This window comes from Prionailurus viverrinus, chromosome E1 (genome assembly GCF_022837055.1).
Source record: "Prionailurus viverrinus isolate Anna chromosome E1, UM_Priviv_1.0, whole genome shotgun sequence".
Classification (NCBI taxonomy): Eukaryota; Metazoa; Chordata; class Mammalia; order Carnivora; family Felidae; genus Prionailurus; species Prionailurus viverrinus.
The window spans coordinates 36,534,753-36,559,338 of NC_062574.1; the positions used below are offsets into that span (position 1 = coordinate 36,534,753).

The following is a 24,586-nucleotide window of genomic DNA, read 5'->3' on the forward strand; positions in this document are numbered from 1 at the left end:
ACTTAGTTCCTAAATACTACTGTAAATGTATTGAAATGCAATTTACTACAGATCAGATTTAGATACATATCTTATATTCTATATTCACGGAGATTTAGTTATTACAATATCAAATTCCTGGATGATCTCTTGGACTGCATTGTAAACTTGGTCTGAAAGTATTTATATATATTGTCATATGGCTTTAAAATGTTTCTTTCTAGAGTACTTTCATTTCAAAGTTAATCCCTTTCCTTTTATGAATTTTAGAGAGGTCCTAATAGTTGTCTAGCTTTCTTTTTCTTTTAGGTGAAAGGCTCTTTGAAAAATACAAGTTATTGTTGAACAATTAAACCATTGGTCTATATAACATTCTGTGTAAGTGTTGATCTGGCTATTTGCTCTATTTACAAAGAATTTACCTGACCCATCCATATGCTTATCTGGGATATACCCAGATGGATTTTATCAATACTTGGAAAGCCATCTCCTGCCTTTAAATTTAACTTCAGCTAAAAAATGAGATCAGATCTGTGTCTCAGGGAAAAACTGGCAATATGCAAAGACAGTTTAGATTATCAAAACTGATGGGGGAGGAATGCTGGGATCTGGTGAGTAGAGGTGAGGGATGCTACTAACCACCCTATAATGTATAGGACAGCACTCCCCCACATAATTAGCTGGCCCCAAATATAATTTTGCTCAGGTTGAGAAATTCTGTTTTAGAGTTATCTTGTAAAATTGCCAAACCTACTATTTTGAAAGTACGTTTCAATAGGTTAGTTGTATTTTTTTAATCCTGCTTAGATCACATTTTAAAAATTAATGTAAATATAATATATCTTGATTCTAACCCCCTTTTGCTTCAAGGTAATACCTGTACTAGTTGTGAGTTATTCTAAACTGCTCTCTAACTGCAATGTGGTCCATCTATGCAAATGGACATATTTTGTTTCTATCACTTGTCCCTCAAATAGATCTCTGTATCAATTTGCATTTTTGTAGAAAATGTATAGGATGAAGGGTATAACTGCACCTTGTCCTTAGGAAAAGCTCCAGAATTAGATAGATAGGTAGGCCGGCAGGACTAAAGAAGGACAATTCAGACTAATAATTAAACATGTTATTGAATATATGAGCCTGGGGATTAAGCTGTTCTCTTAGGGATAAAGGAAGCATTTGTAACAGAATCTCAGCCACATTTAAGAAGCTTGGTGGAGCCTGACGAATCCATGGAGTCTAAGAAGTAAGAGGAAGATGAGTAGAGAACGTTATTCTGGAAGCTAGTGGAGGATTTTGAGAAGAAGGGAATGGTCAATGCTAAATGTTATTGAGAAATGAAGTATGTAATTTATCCATTGGTTTTCTTCCAAACTGGGTAAAATCAGGATGCTGTTCCTTATGGCATAATCTCTCTATTTAAATTTGCAGACTTTAGGAAAGAGGCTTTGTCTTCAAATCTGAAACTACCAACAGCAGATGGTAAGGACTTGATATATGTATACAAGAAAGCATTCCCTATGAAAGAGTTATTTTTTAGGATCATTGCCAGGTGCCAGTGGATTCCTAGTCCATTCTTCCCACTCCAGCCAGAGTAATTTTTTTTTTCAAAAAAGTAATCTGATTGTGTGATGTCCCCCTATTTTCAACTCTTTAAACATTTTCCATTGTTGTTAAAGATCAAAATCCTGCATGTCCTAGCTCTCTTGTATAATTTTGTACCATTACCCTTGCTTTCTGCATTTTCAAGTACATTGGCTTTCTTTCATTTCCTTCGAAATCCAACTACAAAGCTTTTGCGTATTTTGTTCCCTGTAATAGTTTTCCCTGACACTCTTTGCCTAGTTAATGTTTACTCATCTTTCAAATGAGTGATGGGGTGCCTGGGTGACTCAGTTGGTTAAGTGTCTCACTTTGGCTCAGGTCATGATGTCGTAGTCTGTGAGTTTGAGCCCTGTGCTGAGCTTTGTGCTGACAGCTCAGAGCATGGAGCCTGCTTCAGATTCTGTGTCTCCTTCTAATGTCTCCTTCTCAAAAATAGACATTAAAAAAAAAATTGAATGAATGTCAGTTTCCTGTAGGGAGCCTGTCATTATCTGCTAGTCGAGGTCAGCTTCTTTTATTATAAGCTTTCATTAAACTATGTCTTTTTCATAGCATTTACTTCATACTATAAATACCCATTAATATTTTTTTAAATGACACTAGAAATGCTCAATATATTTTAGCTTATAAAGTGACAAAAGTAGGAGCATCTGACTGGTTCAGTTGGTAGAACATGCAACTCTTGACCTCAGGGTCATGAGTTCAAGCCCCATGTTGGGTGTAGAGCTTACTTAGGAAAAAAAGTAGCAAAAATATTAGAGAACTTTGAATTATCTTAATTCATTAAGACCAAAATAATATAATTTCTCATTAAATTTTTTTATTTGAGTACGGTGGACACACAATGTTATATTCATTTCAGGTATAGTGATTATACATTTTGCTATGCTCACCACAAACATAGCTATTTGTCACCATACAACAATATTACAGTATCACTGACTATATTCCCTTTCCTGTGCCTTTTATTCCCATGACATAGTCATTACATTCCTGGAAACCTGTACCTCCTACTCCCCTTTACCCATTTTACCCATTATCCCCCCTTCTCTCTGGCCACCATCAGTTTGTTCCTGTATTTATAGGTCTGATTTTGCTTTTCTTTTTTTTTTATTTGTTTTTTAGATTCCACATATGAGTGCAATCATATGGTGTTTGTCTTTCTCAGTCTGACATATTTCACTTAGTATAATACCCTCTAGGTCGATCCATGTTGTTGCAAATGGCAAAAAAAAATCTCATTCTTTTCTATGGTTGTGTCAAATTCCATAATATACTACATCTTTATTCATTCACCTATTGATAGATAGTTGAGATACTTCCATATCATGGCTATTGTAAATAATGCTGCAATAAACATATAGGGGTGCATATACCTTTTTGAATTAGTGTTTTTGTTCTCTTTGGGTAAATACCCAGTAGTGGAATTATTGGGTCAAATAGTATTTCTGTTTTTACTTTTTGAGGAACCTCCATACTGTTTCCACATCAGCTGTACCAATTTACATTCCACCAACATTGCACGAGGGCTGCTTTTTCTCCACGTCCTCGCCAGCACTTGTTACTTCTTATGTTTTTGATTTTAGTCATTCTGACATGTGTAAGGTGATATCTCATTGTTATTTTGATTTGCATTTCCCTGAGATTGGTGATGAATATCTTTTCGTGTGTCTGTTGGCCATCTGTATGTCTTCTTCAGAAAAACGTCTATTTAGGTCTTCTGCCCATGTTAAAATCTGGTTGTTTTCTAGTCATATTTTTGATTATTTGGTTAATGATTCTTTTCTTACGTGCCTGGAAGCGTCATTGGGCCAAGAACCATGTTTCCATTTTGCTACAAGTCCTATTGTTTCTCCAGATCCTAGCACAATTTTGGCTTTCAGAAGCCCCTTTTTAATAGCTAATTTAATAGCTAATATTATATGATATTTACTGTGCTAGGCATTGTTTCAAATCTTTTATATTATTAACTTATATAATTGTGAATATTTATGGAATTAAAGAATGACAGTAAATCTGTCTTCTTATCTCATTAGCCTCATCTCTCATCACTTCTGCATTTGTATTTATTCTGTAGCCATATTACTTATTATAATTTAAATTGGTTCCATATCTTCCATGTGCTTTTGGTTCCATATATTTGCATGTGCTGTTTCCTTTCTGTATATTTTCTGTCAAACAAATTCACATTTTTCCCCCAAACTCAGCTCAAACATCACTCCTCAACCCATAAGACTTTTCAGAGTTATAGGTTAGGTGAACTGTCTCAGTGCTTTATATCTGAGTGCTCAGTGCTCATATCTGGCACACATTTTTCTCATAGTACCAACTATATAATGTATTATAATTTTATTTACAGACATGACAAATTCAGCCCCTGTCTTCAAGGAATTTAAAGGAAACTCTTTAAGAGGGCTGAAATTTTCATTGTTGGTTTTAGTAGCTATAAAATAAATGTTAGTAAAAATGAATATAGGTCTAAAATGGTATTATGGTATTCTTTCCAACTTAAGGTTTAGATCTGTTAGTATAATGCAACAATTTTCAGACTATGGAAACATACACGACAACTTCATTTTGGGGTTGAGAGAGAAATGGGGTGAGAAATGGTATTGACAAAAAATTGAAACTCCCAGTAATGATCACGTTTTATATTTTAAATTGGTGTGGTATCAACAGGACTACATTTGGTTGTATGGGTTGTGCTTGCACAAAGATGCCTGGTTGAGAGGGTACAAGTAGAGACTGAAATGCATTCTACATTCCACTGTGCTCCCCAGGCTGGGACCACCAATGCTAGATTGCAGCTACCTAGAGGAAGGTATGCCTCTTTGTAATTGATACATAGAGAGGGGTGCCTTTTTTCAATTCACACAAAAGCACAATATAGACTGGTAGTGGCCCTGGAGATCAAGAGCTTTAATCTCAAATTTTAGCTTTTTTTTTTTTTTTTTTTTGTTTATTTCATCAGTTGATAGAAGTCTTTAGATCTACATGTACAGGACGTTACTATTATTTAAGAAAGGGTCACAGCTTATTCAGTATTTAATGGATGAATGGATTCAGATAACCCATCAAATTCTGCATATAATTTTTTGGTTTAATTTTTCTTTTCTTAAATGTTTAGTTTTAAGAGAGAGAGAGAGAGAGAAACAAGTGGAAGAGGGGCAGAGAGAGAGACACAGAATCTGAAGCAGGCTCTAAGCTCTGAGTTTTTAGCCCAGAGCCCAATGCGGGGCTTAAACCCAGGAACCATGAGATCATGACCTGAGCTGAAGTTGGATGCCTAACCAACTGAGCCACCTAAGTGCCCTTAATTTTTTTAAATGCTGCTTGAAATAAATAGGTTGTCAGTTACAAGTAGAAAATACTTTGCTTTTTTTCTGCAGAGATTTTAGTTAAATATATATACTTAAATTGAGAGTTCACCTATAGTGGACTCTGGACAAACTATTTTGCATTTTTTAAAATAATAGTATCTTATATATATTTATTTATCTTTGTAGCATTTAAAGAAGCTGCTTATATCTTGACAAGTGTTGATAATGGCAAGATTGGCATACACAACTTGGAGCATGCCCTGAAAAGTTTGAATGTTAATTTAGCTGAGGAGGACGTCAGTGAAGCCCTTAAATATTGTGACATCAGTGGTGAGCATTTTTTTGGCTTGAGATTCTGCTCATTTTTCCCTGTTTATAGGAACCAGTTTTAGAGTGTTTTATATGGAGGTAAAATGCTAAAGGCAGTCGCAATGAGGCTTAGGTTGATATAAATTAGAGCCAAAATAGTCTGCTAATTTATTTACTGACCATATCTATCTGTTCATACTCTACATATGCTTATTTAGATAATTAGCATTCATTTCTTGTAAGCATGGGTGGGAAAATACCATTATGTAATAAAACAAAGACATGACATCAGCAGCTTCATTTTGATCTGCAGTCTTTCTTCAGAGGAGACCCACTTTCACCTTTTATTTTGCTTGTCCCATTCTGCTTTTTTAACCAAAGGAAATACCCAAAGTTTCATTACATCTCAGAAGAATAATTATTTAGTCTTGATCATTGTTTCCAAGTGGTCACATATTTATCTTTGTTTTCCATCTTTGACTTCATGTATTGTGTACTTGAGCTCCTTTCCTATTTACATCCACTCTTAAGTGTCAAATCGCGTGAGAATACTTCTAGAAGCTGGTGAGTTTTACCAGTTTTAGGTGGCTTTTTATTTGGGGTTTATCTTAACCAGCCTGTTTTTTCTATGGGAATCCCATGAGCATGTCTTAGGTTTAAGAGTACCTCCCCAGCATTGTTTGGTTATTGCTTTTGCCATAGATTATTATTGACCTCAATCAATTTTTATGTTTTGACCTGGGGTTTTTCATATCATGAGAGTGGTATAAATTGAGACCCTAAGCCCACATGAGATGCAGGAGATTTTTCACAGGTGATCTTTTTTACCCACTGCCTCTCAAAATTGGGAAGATTTAGGTCACCTTGGTGTTTACATGGGCCAGTGAATATAATATTTTAATCTCCCTTTCACTGGACTGAAATTCTTTAAGCATCCCAGTTTCATTTGGTATCTAAATTCAAACTCTCCGTGTAGCAGGACCCAAGTTTTCTTTTATGAATATGCATGAACATTTAAATCAAGCACCTTGCTGCTTTTGGATCTAATATGTATCCCCAAATAGCTGTAGGCTTAGTATTCACTTGGTTTTCCCCTCTGGATCTCTGTGCCCACTTAACGTTTTATTATTTCCTTTTCATACAACTTGATAATGCATTTATAGAATAAAGTATTTCATACAGCATCTTTAGGAATTTGTAATCATTCCTGTGCTACCCAGCTTGCCATTTTGTTATAAGTTAAAGTCTTTTCATTGTAGGTATAGCCCTATATTTTCTGCTGTGGTTACATTACTGCATTTTATTTCCTGTGTGTGTGTGTGTGTGTGTGTGTGTGTCCCAACAGTTAACATTGTCACCTCTGGCCTTAGACTGCCTTAGTTCAAATACAGCCTTGAGCACTTTCTGGCTCTTGTGACCTAGACAAGTTATTTAATTTCTCTTTGCTTTCATCTTTTAAGGATAGGCATATCAAGCATGTTATAGAATTCTTGTACATATTTTAGTTAATAAATGTGAAGCATCATAAAAGGATACTTAGTATACATAAGGAACTCAAAAGTTATTTTAAGTTCTTACTTTTTAGTAAGAAGTCAAAAAAAGTGAACTATTAATATCATTAACTGATCAATGGGTGTGGTTCCTGAAAGTATGAAAAATTACATTGAAATAGTTTCAGCCATTTGAGAGAGAAATGAGGTAGAATGAGATTTTAGGTATTGTTAATCAGAGCCTTTATTTTGTGTACCAATTGAGTATCAGGGTTTTAATGACAATATGCTTGATTTTGATATTTCCAGATGATAATGAGGTGAATTTAAAAGATTTCTTTGAAAGAATTAAAGGAAGTCCACCTTTCAAAGAGTCCATAGGTAAGTGAATACTTCCAGTTTAAAGAAGTGACTGTAAAATAAAGATAATGAAATCACATTTTAAAAAAATCACTAAATGGATTTCAAGTGTTTAATTTGTAGTGTCTATAGTTTCAAAAAGGATTTCAAGCAGCTTATGCGATATAAAAAAAAACAAGTGAAAATGGGGCAAAGTTATAAAGGAGGGAAAAGAAAACAGCATTGAAGAAGATACACAGTAAATACCTTTGCTGTTAATATAAAATCCTTCCTCAAGAGGAGATAAATTTTTCTTCACTCAAGGGGTTCTGGATCTATGAATTAAATCAGGTGTGGAAATTGGGTGAGGGACCACTACCCTCTGTGCTGTCTCAAGTCAGGCCTTTGGAGTTTTCAGGTTTACCCAAATGGACTGGCCATTGATTTCATTTATAGAAATCTTAGCTTCATCTATCTAGTTTCTTTAAATGCTTGGGCCATTAATCCCTGTATCATTCTTACTACCATGTCATTTCTGTGGCCTAACCACATCATTTTGCCCCTGCTGCATAAAGACAATTGCTTGGTCTTTGTCCCCAAAGTTCCTCTCGTGCTCCTTGAAATTAGGGAAACCATTTCAACACCAGCATCTTTCCCTAAACCCCCATGTCTACAGAGAACACCTACCGAAGAACTCTCCACAAATGCAGACACCCCTGCCAACAATGTATTTCTAAATGCGTTGGAGAAACAAATGTCTTTTTTCCTTCACGTTTGAATATCTCTAAAATTAGAACACCTTTATAATCAATGGCATTATTTATCAAACGTACATTTTTACTGAGATATAAATCACATACCATAAAATCTCATCCTTTTAAGGTGTTCAATTCAGTGGTTTTTGGTATATCCACAAAGTTGTGCAACCATCACACTCTAATTCTGGGACATTTTCATCACGTCAAAAAAAACCCCTGTACCCTGTAGTACTTATTTCTCCGCTCTCCCCAGCCACTGACAACCACTAGTCTGCTTTCTATCTGTGTTGATTTTTGAACATCATATAACTAGAATCATATAATATGTGGCTTTTTGTGTCTGGCTTCTTTCATTTGGCATACTGGTTTTTTTTTTTAATTTTTAATGTTTATTTTTGAGAGAGAGAGAGCGGGGGAGGGACAGAGAGAGAGGGAGACACAGAATCCGAAGCAGGCTCCAGGCTCTGAGCTGTCAGCACGATGTGGGGCTCGAACCCACGAAACCATGAGATCATGACCTGAGCTGAAGTCGGCCGCTCAACCGACTGAGCCACCCAGGCGCCCCAGCATACTGTTTTTAAGGTTCACCTGTATTATAACATAAATGAATACTTTATTCCTTTTCGTGGTAGAATAATATTCTGTGGTTATACCACATTTTCTTTGGCCATTTATCAGTTCATAGACATTCGGGTTGTTTCCCTTTTTTGGCCACTAAGAATAATGCTGCTATGAACATGTGTACATTTTTTTGAGTACAGGTTTTTGTGTGGACGTACATTTACATTTCTCTCAGGTACCTACCTAGGAATGGAACTGCTGGGTCACGTGGTAAATTTACATTCAACTTGAGGAGCTGCTGGAACGTTTTCCAAAGCAGCTGCCCCATTTTACATTCCCAACAGCATTGTACATTTCTTTAAATCCTTGTCAGTACTTGTTACATTGTCCGTCTTTTTTATTCTAGCCTAGTCTCACAAGTATCTCACCGTGGTTTTGTTTTGCATTTCCCTGATGGCTAATAACTTTGAACATCTTTACATGTGTTTACTGGCCATTTAGAGATATGTATCCTTTGCTTATTTTAAAATTGGGTTATTTGTCAAGTTGTTAGGGTTCTTATATCCTGGATACTATAGCTTTATCAGATAGATGATTTGCAAATCTTTTCTCCAATGTTATGGGTCTTTTGTCTTTCTTGGTGGTGTCCTTTGAAGACACAAATGTTTTTAAATTGGGTGAAATCCAGTTTATATTTTCTTTTGTCACTTCTTTTGATATCATGTCTAAACATAATCCAAGATCATTAAGATTTATACTAATGTTTTCTTCTAAGAATTTTATAGTTTTAGCCTTTTAATTTCAATCTTTGATTCATTTTGAGTTAATGTTTGTATGTGGTGTGAGATGGGAGTCCACTTTAATTCTTTTGCATGCAGATAGCCAGTTACCCCAGCATCATTTGTTGACAAGATCATTCTTTTCCCCCTTAAATAAATGGTTTTGCCATCCTTGTAAGAAATCAATTGATCAGAAATGTATGGATTTATTTCTAGACTCCCAGTTCCATTCCATTGATTTTTATTTATTCTTATGCCACATGGTCTTAATCACTATAGCTTTGTAGTAAAGTAATAACCTAAACAGTAATTTTCAACCAGAGCAGGGCATCAAATTTACCTATAAAGCTTGAGTTACCTGGTTCTACTTCTGACTATGATGGAGTAGCTTATGTGAAACCAACCCTCCTGCTGAGAACAACTAGTAAAATGTGGACTAAATTAAACAGCATCAACAACCACAACCGTTTGAAGGCATTGGAAAGTGACCAAGGCTGTCAAGGTTTGTGGGGCTATAAGATAAATATAAAGAGCACGACTTACAGAAACAGCACCTTCTTCTTCTTCTTATTTTGTCTCTGTAACATAACTTTAAGTGAAATAAGGCAATAAAGTTTTGATGTAAACTTCTTTGTAATGCTTCACAATTATTTCAGGGTCCACATATGAAGTATTATGTAGCTGTAGGCATAATGGTTGACCAGTTACATATGTCTACTTGAAAGGCACAGTAGTTAAGAGCATGGGCTTTGGAAATATCGCGCCTGGATTTGAATCCTGGCCCTGCCACTTAATACCAGTATGTTCTTTAGTAAATCACTTAATCTCACAAACCTCGGGGCGCCTGGGTGGCTCAGTTGGTTAAGCGCCCAACTTCAGCTCAGGTCATGATTTCGCGGTTAGTGAGTTTGAGCCCCACGTTGGAGTCTGTGCTGACAGCTCAGAACCCGGAGCCTGCTTCAGATTCTGCATCTTTGTCTCTCTCTGACCCTTCCCTGCTCATGGTCTGTCTGTCTGTCTGTCTGTCTGTCTCTCTCAAAAATAAATAAACATTAAAAAAATTTTTTTTAAATCTCACTAACCTCAATTCCTTCATCTGAAAAATGGGGATAATAATGCCTATCTTGGAATTATTATAGGTAATAATAGACTTAAATAGGTAAAGTAGAAGTACTCAGAAGAGTCTCCAGCATTTAGTGTTCAGTAACTGCTAGCTGTTATAATACATAATGGTTTTTAAAACTACTAGTAATTTCATGTAAAATTCTTTTATGCAACTCAAGCCCATTAAGTGAAAGTGAACAGTGTACTCTTATTTCTGCTGTTGAAGCATGTTTTTGCTCTTTTTTTTTTCTCAGTTACACAGCTACTCTTCGTTACTGTTCAAATTCTCCAGAATGATCTAATTGATGTCTCTGACCTCAAGGCATTATTGATGAACAATGACTTTCATGCAGCTAATGTTTTACTTGATGAAGTATTAAGACATGGACCTGAACACGGTTAGTAGTCTGAATGCATCTAGTTGTAAAGGCCATCATCTACCAGTGGGGATGGGAGATGTATGGATGGGGTATACAGCAGTGGAGGGCACCCTGGGGGGGGGGGGGCTGCAGGGAGATGACTGGTGAGCACCAGTGCCACCATAATGTGCCAAGCCTGAGCTCTGTGAGACTGAACAGATGGGTGAGTCTGGGCCTACTTTATCCCTGTGGGTGGTGGTACTTGGGAGATGAGGTCTCTTTGTGAACTGACTGGCACGGGCAGTATTCAATCAGAATGCCATGCACAGAGTACAACAGAGTCCGTGAGGCCCTTCGCCACGTGTTAACCCTTTGGAAGGTAAACTATGCTGATATCCAGGAATACCTCAGGGGGTGTTGCCTGTGGCATTGGCTCAGGGAAGCAGATGTTTATAAATGTACAAACTAACTGCGTTATTTTAATGACTGGTATTGTTGAATATCATTTTTGCTACGTTTTCAAAAGAGTTGGGGAATATTCTTTACTTTCCTATTCTCTGTAAGAGATTTTTTCTTCCTCAAATGTTAAGCAGAACTCACAGGTGAAGCCTTATGGGCCTAGAGTTTTATTTATGGAAAAATTCTGTATTATTGATTTAATTTCTTAAATTGTATGGTATTACCAAGAAAATATTCTATTTCCCTGTCCATTTTGGCAGGCTGTGTCCTTATAGGAATTTGTCCATTTTATCTGACTTTTCAAATGTATTGGATAAAGTTGTCCTTGACATCTGCTTTTTATCTTTTTTGATTTCTGCTTCATCTGTAATGATACCTTCATTTTCATCCTCAATATTAGTGACTTAGAGCTTTTTTTTCCCCCACTCCACCTCCACAGAGTTTTTCTTTTCCTTTTTGTAAAATTGAGATATAATGGGCATATAATAACATTATGTAAGTTTAGGGTATCCAATGTGTTGATTTGATACATTTATATATTGCAATATAATTATCACTGTAATGTTATCTAACACCTCTATCACATCACGTAATTATCACAATTTCTTTTTTTGTGGTGAGAACATTTAAGATCTAGTCTCTTAGCAACTTTCAATTATGTAATACAGTATTAGATCAGCAGAGCATTAGATTTCCAGAATTTATTCATTTTAACTGCAAATTTGTACTTTTTAACAGTATCTCCCCAATCACCCCACCCCCTAAGTCCTTGGTAACCACCATTCTACTCTCTTTCTATGAGATCGGCTTTTTTAGATTCCACATATTAGTGATATATACAACATTTGTCTTTGGCTTATCTCCTCTAAGCATAAGGACTTCAAGATCCTACCATCTTGTTGCAAATGACAGGATTTCTCTCTTTCTCATGGCTGAAAAATATTCTGTTGTATATTTTCACACTACCTCTGTTTATTCATCTGTTGATGAGCACTTAGATTGTTTCCATATTTTAGCTATTGTGAATAATGCTGCAATAGACACAGGAGTGTGTCTTCAAGATTCTGTTTTCGTTTCCTTTGAATATACACTTATAAGGGGAATTGATGATTCATATTGTAGTTCTATTTTTAATTTTGAGGGGAATCTCTATACTATTGTCCATAGTGGCTGCACCAATTTACATTGCCACCAACAGTGTATGAGGGTTCCCTTTCTCCACATCATCACAAATCCTTATCTCCGGTCTTCTTGGTGATAGCCATTCTAACAGGTTTGAGCAATATCTCATTGTGGTTATGATTTGCATTTCCCTGATGATTAGTGATGTTGAACACCTTTTCATGCACCTATTGGTCGTTTGGATGTCTTCTTTGGGAAAATGCCTATCCTATTACTCTGCCCTTTTTAAAATAGTTCATTTGCTTGTTTGTTATTGAGCTGTGTGAATTCTTTGTTATATATTTTGGATAATAATCCTTTATCAGATACATGGTTTGCAAATATTTTCTCTCATTCTGTAGGTTGCCTTTTCATTTTGCTGATTGTTTCTTTTGCTGTACAAAAGTTTTTAAGTTGAATGTAGTTCTGGGGTGCCTGGGTGGCTCAGTTGGTTAAGCGTCCGACTACAGCCAGTTAAGCATTCGACTTCAGGTCTCGATCTCATGATTCTTGAGTTCAAGCACCACGTCGGGCTCTGTGCTGACAGCTTGGAGCTTGCTTCAGTTTCTGTGTCTCGCTCTCTCTCTTGCCCCTCCCCTGCTCACGCTCTGTCTCTTTCTCTCTCACAAATAAATAAACATTAAAAAAAAGAAAAATCTTCAATTGGATCTAGTTCTACTTGTTGATTTCTGCTTTTATTGTTTGTGCTTTTGGTGTCATGTCCAAAAAATCATTACCAAGACCAATGTCTGAAAGCTGTTTCCTTATGTTTTCTTTACAGTATCAGATCTTACAATTAAATCTTTAATTTATTTTGAGGTAATTTTGGGGAGTATCCCAAGTGGTTATTCAGTTTCCCACCACCATTTGTTGAAGAGACCATCCTTTCTCCATTGAATGTTCTTGGCTGCCTTGTCAAATATTAGTTGAGCGTATGTGGGGTTTATTTCTGGGCTCTGTCACTTCTGCTGTAAACTTTTCTACTTTTTTTTTTTTTTTTGCATTGGTTTGTTTTTTTTTCTTCCTTTTCTCTCTCCCCCTCCTTTTTTTTTTTTTTTTTTCCTTTTGGTTCTTTTCATGTCTATCCTTTATGTCCCTTACTATAGTTTGTCATATCCATTCCACCTTGTGTACCTTTACTTTACTTGAGTCATTATTTTGGAGCTGACTTGGTCTTTCTACACAATCTATTTTCTGAGTTGTTGGCTCCCATCTCAAATCTTCCTTTCTCCATTTCTATCCTGATTTGTTGAAAGAGTTGAGGGTATTGGGTGGCACATTCAGTTTGGAGCTCTGTCTTCAGTTTCTACTGAAGTAGATGAAGTCCGTTTACTTTAATGGCACCTTTGGGGCAGAGGGTGGGAGGTGGGGGTAGTGAGCCTTCTGACATTTTGATACTGTTTAGTAGGGACTTCATCTTTAACTGCTTCTTTCTTTTCCTTCACCACCAAATCCTATGCACTGAGTTCCACATCAAGATGCCGTCTTTGGTCCTATGGATTTCTAAGCCTTTTTCTTAGATTTCTCCAGAGTAAATTTAGATGGTTCCCATTATCCTAAAATTAGTGTTTCTTAACCTTTAAAAAAAAATATCACTCCCCTAAGGAGACTTTTTAGACAATTTTGTCTTTTTCACCATCCCACACTCTATGAATATTTAATGCCAAAAATAAATATTTGCTTATGTACTGTGGCCACAAACCATTGTAATGGCTAAGATTTTTTCCCCTCCAAGAACCTGTTTTCCTTCCTGAAAGCCTATAACCCTCAGTGAAAATGCATGTCCTAAAGGTATCTAGAACTTTAGTTTCTGCTTATACTGCTAAACCCTATTTTCTAGAATTTCACTTAGATGTTAACACATTTGTAAGGAATATTGGCCTATAGCCTCTTTGCCTGCCCACCATGTGTTTGTTTTGTTTTGCTTTTGTAGTTTTTGGACAAGTAGGAGCTACTGAAGGGTTTTATTCAGAGGAGTAACCAGATTTTTTTTTAAAGAGAAAGACCTCTCTTGCTGCATTGTTTAAAATAAATGGAGAGCAATGAGACTGATGCGATAGATTTTTAGCAATGCTATTGTAATAGCATAGGCATTAACTAATATAGTGATATATTCAAGAAGTATTTGGAAATAATTGAATAGAAATTGATAATCATATGTATGCAGAAGTTAAGGAAGAAGGAACAGTACAGGCTGACCCCCGGGCTTTTCACCTTTGTTATAACTTGACTATTAACTGCTGACAGATTAATTCAGAAGCAGTAATTCCTTCAGCTACATTTTACTTTGCATTACAGAAAATGGCAAGATTACCTTTCAAGAATTTTTTATTAAGTTCTGTGATACATTGAACATGCCTAAAGCCTCAGGTGAGTTCCACTTAATATGTGTCTACTGGCTCTGTGTGGAAGGACAGGCAGTGGTTTTCATGTTAAAACAACACAGGATTGGGGCGTCTGTGTCACTCAGTCGGTTGAGCAACTGACTCTTGCCTTCGGCTCAGGTCATGATTCCAGGGTCATGGGCTCAACCTGCATCCATTCGCGCTGAGTATGAAGCCTGCTTAAGATTTCCTCTCTCCCTTCATCCTTCTCCCCAGCTTGTGCTCTCTCTCTCTCCCTAAAATAGTAAACAAACAAACAAACAAACAAACAAATAAAATCTTTTAAAAAACACACAGGATTAGATAAAGCACAGGTAAGTAAGAAACAATATAAAGATAAAACAATATAGGGGCACCTTGGTGGCTCAGTTGTTTAAGCGTCAGACTTCGGCTCAGGTCATGATCTTGTGGTCTGTGAGTTGGAGCCCCCCATCGGGGTCTGTGCTGACAGCTCAGAGCCTGGAGCCTGCTTCGGATTCTGTGTCTTCTGCCCTCACTGCTCCTCCCCCACTCACACTCGGTTTCCCTGTCTCTCTCTTTCTCAAAAATAAACAAACATTAAATTTTTTTAAAGATAAAACAATACAGTATTAGTTTATATAACTTGTGTTTGAATTATATGGCAAAGACTGCTAAGTTTACCCCAAACTCAAAGTTATGGGTAGTTTTACTTTGATAGTGCTAGAAAAATATTAGATTATATACTGTTCTCTGAGATTATTCACTAGGTATATCTGACCTGAATTTATTAGAATATTATAAACGATGAGAAAATAATTTTTAAATTTTTTTTCAACGTTTAGTCATTTTTGGGACAGAGAGAGACAGAGCATGAACGGGGGAGGGGCAGAGAGAGAGGGAGACACAGAATCGGAAACAGGCTCCAGGCTCTGAGCCATCAGCCCAGAGCCCGACGCGGGGCTCGAACTCCCGGACTGCGAGATCGTGACCTGGCTGAAGTCGGATGCTTAACCGACTGCGCTACCCAGGCGCCCCCTTTTTTTTTTTTAATTTTGTTTTTCAACGTTTATTCATTTTTGGGACAGAGAGAGACAGAGCATGAACGGGGGAGGGGCAGAGAGAGAGGGAGACACAGAATCGGAAACAGGCTCCAGGCTCTGAGCCATCAGCCCAGAGCCCGGAGAAAATAATTTTTAGAATGCAAATTGGTGCAGCCACTGTGGAAGACAATATGGAGTTCCCTCAAAAAGTTAAAAATAGAACTACCCTATGACCCAGCAATTTCACTACTAGGTATTTACACAAAAGGTACACAAATACTAATTTGAAGGGCCACATGCACCCTGATGTTTATAGCAGCATTGTCAACAATTGCCAAATTATGGAAAAAACCCAATGTCCATGGACTGATGAATGAATAAAGAAGTTATGGTGTATGTATATGTATATGTAATGGAATATTACTCAGCCATCAAAAGAATGAAATCTTGCCATTTGCAACAATGTGGATGGAACCAGACTGGATTATGCTAAGCGAGATAAGTCAGGCAGAGAAAGACAAATACCATATGATTTCACACATGTGGAATTTAGGAAACAAAACAGATGAACATAGGGGAAGGTGGGGGAAAGAGAGAGAAGCAAACCATATAAAGAGTCTTAACTATAGTGAACAAACTGAGGGCTGATGGAGGGAGGTGGCGGGGGATGGGCTAAAAGGATGATGGGTATTAAGGAGGGCATTTGTTACGTTGAACACTGGGTGTCACATGTAAGTGATGAATCACTAAATTCTACTGAAACCAAGAGTACACTATATGTTAACTAACTAGAATGTAAATAAAAATTTGAAAAATAAAAAGAAGACAACTTTAAAACTTTTGACCAACCTAGCAAAGTAGATTTTATACCTATCTTTTCTGTTTTTATGTATTCTCAACTACTCTCTTGACTATATTTTTGAGGAGCAAATTTATATTTATTGCAGTATAACTTGCATGTAGTAAAATTCACCTTTTTTTAGGTATATCGTTGTTTGAATTCTTAAAAATAATGTCATGTAACCATTACTAAACAGCACATAGACTGTATCACCACAGAAGTTTCTTTGTGTCCTTTTGTAGTCCATCCATTTCGCTAACCCTCATTCCTGGTGACCCCCGATCTATTCTTTGACTCTAAAGTTTTGCCTTTTCTAGGATGTCATGTAAATGGAATCATAACATATGAAGCTCATTTGAGTCTGGCTTCTTTCACATAGCATATTATACTTTACATTCATCAACTTTTTGCATGCAGTGTGTTTATTTTTATTGATGAGTATTATTCCATTACATGAATGTAATGTTTGTATATTTACCAATTGATAAACTATTGAAATTTCCTGGGTTTTGGTGATTATGAGTGAAGCTTCTATAAATATTTATGTACAGGTATTTGTGTGGACATATATTTTCATTTCTCCTAGTTGAATACCTAGAAATGGGATTGCTGGGATATATATTTAAGTTGATAGAAACTGCCAAACATCAATTTATGATAGATAACATCCATTTATGATTAAAAAAAACCTCTCAACAAAGTGTGTACAGAAGGAACATACCTCAGCTTAGTGAAGGCCATATACGAAAGGCCACACATATGCTCAATGGGGAAAAACTGAAAGCTTTTCTTCTAAGATCAGGAACAAGACAAGGATGCCTATTCTTGCCAGTTGCTGTAATTTTTCTCACTACTTTTACTCAACTTGTATTCATAGTATTGGAAGTCCTACTGAGAACAATTAAGCAAGAAAAGGAAACAAAAGTCATCCAAATTGGAAAGAAAGAAGTAAAACTGTTACTATTTGCAGATAACACAATATTGTATGTAGAAAACCCTAAAGGGTTTTATTAAAACCCTATTAAACCCTATTAAAAAAACTGTAAGAACTAATAAACATATTCAGTAAAGTTGCACCATATGAAATCAAATAGAAAAACCAGTTGCATTTCTATTTGGTAATAAACTATCAGAAAGAAATTAAGAAAACTATCCCATTACAATTGCATTGGAAAGAATAAAATACCTAAGAATAAATTTAACCAAGGAGGTGAAAGACCTGTACACTGAAAACTATAAGACATTGAAGAAAGAAATTGAAGATGATGCAAATGAATGGAAAGATATTCCATGCTTGTGGAGTCAAAGAATTAATAACGTTAAAATGTCCATACTACCCAAAGCGATATACGGGCTCAATGCAATCCCTATCAACATTCCAATGGCATTTTTCACACCTAGAACAAACAATCCTAAAATCTGTGTGGAGCCATAGAAAACCCTGATAGCCAAAGCAATCTTGAGAAAGAGCAAAGCTGGAGCCATCATACTTTCTGATTCCAAACTTTATTACAAAAGTATAGTAATCAAAACTCTATGGTATTGGCATAAAACAGACATCAGTGGAACAGAACGGAGAGCTCAGAAATAAACCCTTGCATATACGGTCAATTCATTTATGACAAACGAGGCAAGAATATATAGTGGGGAAAGGACAGACTCTTCAATAAGTGGTGTTGGGAAAACTAGACAACCACATGCAAAAGAATGAAACTGGATTCCTATCTTAGACTATGATTAAATACTTGCACTTGTAAGACCTGAAACCATAAAACTCCTGGAAGAGGGGCGCCTGGGTGACTCAGATAAGTGTCTGGCTTGGCTCAGGTCATGATCTCGTGGTCTGTGGGCGTCGGGCTCTGTGCTGACAGCTCGGAGCCTGGAGCCTGCTTCGAATTCTGTGTCTTCCTCTCTCTCCTCCCCTCCCCGGCTCATGCTCGCTCGCGCGCTCTCTCTCTCTCTCTCTCTCTCTCTCTGTCTTGCAAAAACAAATGAAAAATGTTAAAAAAAATTTTTTTAACGTTTAAAAAAAATCTAGGAAAAAACATAGGCAGTAAGCTCTCTGACATCCATCTTGGAAAAAATTAAAAAAAAAACAATTTTATCTATTAATACAATATCATAGGTAAAGTCAAAGAACAAATAACACTATGGTAGAAACTATAATGTATATCACAGAAGAAAAATAGAAAAATGGGCAAAAGTCATGGATATATAAATCATAAAAAAGATCTTAAATGGCTTATGAACATATTAAGAGATGTTTGATTTTACTCATAATAAGAAATATGCAAATTAAAATGGAGATACAATTTCTCACCCATTAGATTGGCAAAAATTGAAAACCTTCACAGCATACTCTGTTAGGTTGTAGAGAAAAAGACGTTTACCTATAGCTGGTGGGCATTTAACATGCTGCCATTCTAATGGAGGGAATTTGGCAATGTCTAACAGAACTACATATGCCTTTACCTTTGGACCCAGCAATCCTGCTTCTAGGAATTTTCCCTGAAGATACCCTCCAACAATGTGAAAATATAGATACATAAGATTATTCATTACAGAATTATTTGAGATGGCAAAACAATGAAAATACTTAATGTGTAAACATTGGAGGTTAGTTGAATAAACTTTAGTTTCTATGTACAGTAGAGTATTATACAACTATAAAAAAGAATTTTTTAAAAAGGAGTTTCAGGGGTGCCTGCATGACTTGGTCGGTTAGGCGTCCGACTTTGGCTCAGGTCATGATCTCACGGCTCGTGAGTTCAAGCCCCGTGCCAGCCTGGAGTCTGCCTTGGATTCTGTGTCTCCATCTCTCTCTGCCCCTCCCCTACTCATGCTCATGCTCTCTCTCTCTCTTTCAAAAATAAACATTAAGAAAAAAGAATTTCATACCACTACTTTTTGTACTACTGATTTTATACCTTTCCAGCATTTGAAACTACAAATTTCCCTCTGAGCACTTTCACAGCATCTCACAAAATTTTATATGTTGTGATTTGATTATCACAATATATAAATTTATTTAAAATATTTTCTAATTTACCTTGTGATATCTCATTTGGAACATGAGTTATTTAGAAATGTACTATTTAGGGGCACCTGGGTGGCTCAGTTGGTTAAGTGTCCGACTTCGGCTCAGGTCATGATCTCATGGTTCCTAGGTTGGAGCCTCGTGTCGGGCTCTGTGCTGACGGCTCAGAGCTTGGAGCCTGCTTCAGATTCTGTGTCTCCCTCTCTGTCTGCCCCTCTCCCACCCACGCTCTGCCTCTCTCTGTCTCTCAAAAATAAATAAACATTAAAAAAATTAACTATATTATTTAATTTCCAAATATTTGGACATGTGCTAGGGATCTTGTTACTGATTTCTAATTTAATACACCTTGGTCAGAGAATTTATTTCGTACAATTTAAATTCTTTTAAATTCATTAAGATTTGGTTTAAAGACTAGCATGTGGTCTACCTAGGTGAATATTCCATGTGCACTTGAAAGAATGTATATTCTGTAGTTGTTGGGTAGTGTTCTATAAATATCATTAGGTTAGATTGTTTGCTAGTTTTGTTGGATATTCTGATTTCTGATTTTTTTTAAACATTAAAATTTTTTTTGTTTTAATATTTATTTTTGAGAGAGAGAGGGAGGGAGGGAGGGAGGGAGAGAGAGAGAGAGAGAGAGAGAGAGAGAGAACAAGAGTACGAGCAGGGGAAGGGCAGAGAGAGAGGGAAACACAGAATCCAAAGCAGGCTCCAGGCTCTGAGCTGTCAGCACAGAGCCCAACACAGGGCTCTAACTCATGAACTGTGAGATCGTGACCTAAGCCAAAGTCAGACACTTAACTGACTGAGCCACCCAGGCTCCCTTAATTCTTACTGATGTTTATTCTAGTTGTTCTATTAATTACTAAGTGCAAGATTTTCAAATCTGCAGTTCTGATTATGGGTTCATGCATTCCTCCCTTTAATTCTGCAAGTTTTTGCTATATTTGGAAGGCTCTTGTTAGATGCATACACATTTGATATTGCTGCAAAATTTAAGGTATATGACCTTATGAAATGTACTTTGTCTGTTGCTCTCTTTTGTCTTATTTTTGCTGCTCTTCTGTTTCTTTCCCCCAGTTTCCTTACTTATATTTATACATTTATGTGTACCTATTGTCACCTATTTTAAATTATTTTAGGTACATAAATAAATACAAATACTGCCTTTTCTCTTAAGTATAATTTTATATCTTGGGAGATTTTTTCCCCCACTTTTTTTTAAATATAAAGGAGATGGGTGCCTGGGTGGCTCAGTCGGTTGAGCGTCTGACTTCAACTCAAGTCATGATCTCACGGTCTGTGAGTTCGAGCCCCGTGTCAGGCTCTGTGCTGACAGCTCAGAGCCTGGAGCCTGCTTCAGATTCTGTCTCCCTCTGTCTCTGCCCCTCCCCAGCTCATGCTCTTTCTCTCTCTCTCTGTCAAAAATAAATAAACATTAAAAAAATTAAAATATAAAGGAGAAACATGAAAATTCCTTTCTAACTGAAGGTGATTATCTCTTCCCAGGAAATAAAAATCAATTTTACAACATCAACATTTACAAAAATGAACTTAAAGACATTCCTGTACTTCAGCAAAATTTAAATGCCATTGGAATCTATCTAACAGATGATAAAATAAAGGAGACTTTGGATAACACTAATCCTAATGGTGAGTAATTATTTCAATTTAAAATAACAAATTTTGCGTATTTCAGAAGTTTCACTCTAAATGCCAAAGGAAATATACTGCCATATATCTTTTAAAAGAGAAATTAAAAATTGTTTCTTGTCTATCAATTTATGGGTTTTTATCAGAGGAATTGATGTTCAAAGTGCATCTCTGACAGCTTTATTTTAGGTCTATTCTGCATATCACATGTGTCACAATAGGATTACCAGTCCTCTCCATTATTTTTGTGTTTATAGCTCTGGTGTTATAACATCAAATGGCCCTTTTTACAATAATATCTAAATTCTTTCTTTTTTTCTTTTTTAAAAAAAGATGAAGTGGTGAGTTTTAAGGATTTCATCAGAGAATTGAACAACAGTGATGAATTTATTGAGTGCCACAGTAAGTATGAAATTCAAAATGCATATGAACAGGAACTTCATTTTTGGGGGTTGGCGTATGTATAGGTATGTGTGTATATAGACTTTATATATACTCTACCAAACCCCCCTTTTATGCATTTTCTCATTTAAACTCAGTTGATGTTGTAAACTCTAGGTTTTCACACATAGATACATATTTTTCATACTGTAATATTCTTGAATTATTAAAAAAAATTTCTGTTGTCTCTCTTTCTTCCTTGTCATGTGTTTTATTGCTATATTCTTTCTTTTGTCCTTCCTAATGCTGATGGGGTTACCCATCTTATAATCAAAGTAATCAAGTTTGGTTTTTTAAATCACATCTAATGACTTTTCCCCTCTGTATTCTTATCTTTCTTGTTTATTTCTTCATATATATATTTTTTTACATTTGCTCTCTATCTCCTTGTGAAAAACATTGGCTAAATGCTTAACTTTTTTCGGTTTGTTTTGAAATTTCAGCACAGTTCTATCATGGGGACACTAAAACAGCCTTGGACCACAGACATTGAGATTGAGAATTGTAGTCCTAAAACTGGGGTTTTAAAAGAAGTATTGAAATAAGTGAATTCTCTCTAAATAATCTGTACTTGGGATGCAGTTCCACTCACTATCTCAGGATAAGTTTGGTGGGAACCTTGACAAGTTAATTCTATATTCATTATAGAAGATTATAGATCTATGAATAGCTAAGACCCTTTTGGGGAAAAAAAGATAAAGATCTTGCTTTGTCACATGTTAGTACATAGCATAATGCTGTTTTAATATAGACCTGTGAAAATAGACCAGTGCATCACAATATAGAACCCGGTAGAGACTTCTATTAATGGGAACTCGGAATGTGATAGAAATGACATCATCAGTTAGTGGGGGAAAAGATGTATTATTTAGCTTCTGATTTGAGAAAATTGTCTTACAATGCAGAGAAAATGAATTAGAACCCCTATGTCATACCATATACAAAAATAACCTTCAAAGAATCAAATGAATGTTAAAATGGATCTCAAAGATTAAACTATAAAGCTGATGGAAGAAAATGTAAGAAAAACTATTGTGCCTTGTGGTTATGGATGCCTTCGTAAAGATGTTACTCCCCAAAAGCACAACCATGGGGTAAAAAAGGATTTGATTACATCAAAATTAAGGATTTCTGGTAAATGAAGGACTCTAAAACATGTAACAGACTGGAAGAAGATAATTACAAGATAACTAACAAAAAATTAATATCTCAAATATAAGGAAATTCTGCAAATCGACAGTAGAAAGAAAGAAATCAATTGGAAAAATAAGTAAGGATATAAGACTTAGTATACAGGAGGAGAAACCCACATAGCTAAATATGTGTATGAGAAGAGTTGGCAATACTCACAAATTGCTAGTGAGTAGGTAAAATGGTACAGCATTCCAGATTGCAATCTAGCAGTACTTGTCAAATTCAGTATGCATATTTCTTATGATCCAATAATTCTATTCTCAGATAAATAGCCCAGAGAAGTTTCTTGTAGAGACATGTACAGGGATGCTCCCTGCAACATTATGGGAGGAAAGAAATGAAAACAATCTATGAGTCCATGATTGGGGAAATGGTTGAATAAAATATGTCCACACATACACGTCATAACAGTAAACTAGATTTACATTTGCACCAGAGAGAGACCTCAGTAATAATACGGTTCCATGAAGAAAGGAAAAAATGGAATACGTGTATAACAAAGAATGCTTTATATAAGTTGGATTTCTACTAATGCCCATAAAACACAACCATATTTATATCTATTTCCAGGTAAACACTGAATTCTAAATAGAAAGATGAGATTGAAATAGACGGATTGAAAGAAATTGAGAAAGAGATTGAGATTGAAGTGACAATATTAACAAAGTTGACTTCAGAAACAGATTAGAGTACTCTGTATCCTAAAAACATACACATTCTTTTCAAATATTTATGGAATATCCACAAAAATATATGATGTATTTAAGCCACAAATAAAAATTTCAGTGAATTCTAAAAATCAAAAGTCATTCAGACCTCATAGTCTGACCATGATGTTGTGACATTAAAATTATTTGTGAAAGAAAGGAAAAGTGTTGCTTTTAAGATGAAAAACAAATTGCCTTGTAAGTAATTCCTTGGTTGAAGAATAAAAGAAACCTGAAAGATTTTAGAAATGATGACAGTGAAAGCACTATGTATCAAATCGTGTAGAGTGTGACCAAAACAATCTTACAGGATATTTTATAGCATTAAATGCTTTTATTAGAAAACAAGAAATATCAAAAATAATTTATCTTTTTTTAAGTTTATTTATTTTCAGAGAGAGAGTGTGTATGGGGGGGTGGGGGAAGAGCAGAGAGAGAGAAGGAGAGACAGAATCCCAAGCAGGCTCCTTGCTGTCAGCACAGCTGACATGATCATGACCTGGGCCAAAATGAAGAGTGGGACGCTTAACCGACTGAGGCACCCAGGCGCCTCCAGAACAATGTATCTTAAACGTTCAGCTTGCAGAGCTAACCAGCAGCATAAACAACAAAAGAGCAGTACAATCCCCCTGAAAAGTGCTAGTCAGGAGCTAACAAAGTGGAAAGTTGAAGTTAGTGAAATAGAACACACACACACACACACACACACACACACACACACGCACACACACACACACACACACGCACACGCACTTATCCATATAACCAAAAGTTGGTTCTTTCAAAAGACTAATAAAGAACTCTTTAGGAAGTATGATGAAGGGGAAAAAATAGGGAGGACATAATAAAGAAGACAGTTGTAACTTGGATACAAGGGAGATTAAAAGATATAAATGAATAACACTTAAGTTAGTAAAGCAACAAATTATTGGCATGTCATGAACAACACTGTCATTCTTTCCAAATGTTTAGATAAAGACAGAAAGGGCTGCCTTTTTTTCATGTTTGTTTATTTATTTTTGAGAGAGAGAGAGTGAGCGAGCATGAGTAGGGAAGGGGCAGAGAGAGAGAGTGCCAGATATGAAGCTGGCTCTGCGCTGAC

The 24,586-nt window shown here is 36.0% G+C and overlaps 1 protein-coding gene across 20 annotated transcripts in view; it reads left to right on the plus strand.

The window, feature by feature from the left end:
* The window catches only part of EFCAB3 (EF-hand calcium binding domain 3), a 477,549-nt gene that overhangs the window by 106,504 nt on the left and 346,459 nt on the right, over positions 1 to 24,586 (plus strand). For 19 of the 20 annotated variants that reach the window (XR_007147003.1, XM_047833629.1, XM_047833634.1 and 16 more), the window contains 7 exons: positions 1,411 to 1,461; positions 5,091 to 5,234; positions 7,013 to 7,084; positions 10,499 to 10,642; positions 14,522 to 14,593; positions 20,999 to 21,142; positions 21,476 to 21,544. Coding sequence is in view for 19 of the 20 variants with exons in the window: in XM_047833629.1 (XP_047689585.1) it covers positions 1,411 to 1,461; positions 5,091 to 5,234; positions 7,013 to 7,084; positions 10,499 to 10,642; positions 14,522 to 14,593; positions 20,999 to 21,142; positions 21,476 to 21,544 (696 nt within the window). In the remaining variant the exon portion in view is untranslated. The remainder of the gene's footprint in view (positions 1 to 1,410; positions 1,462 to 5,090; positions 5,235 to 7,012; positions 7,085 to 10,498; positions 10,643 to 14,521; positions 14,594 to 20,998; positions 21,143 to 21,475; positions 21,545 to 24,586) is intronic. The other variant, XM_047833639.1, reaches the window with a different exon arrangement.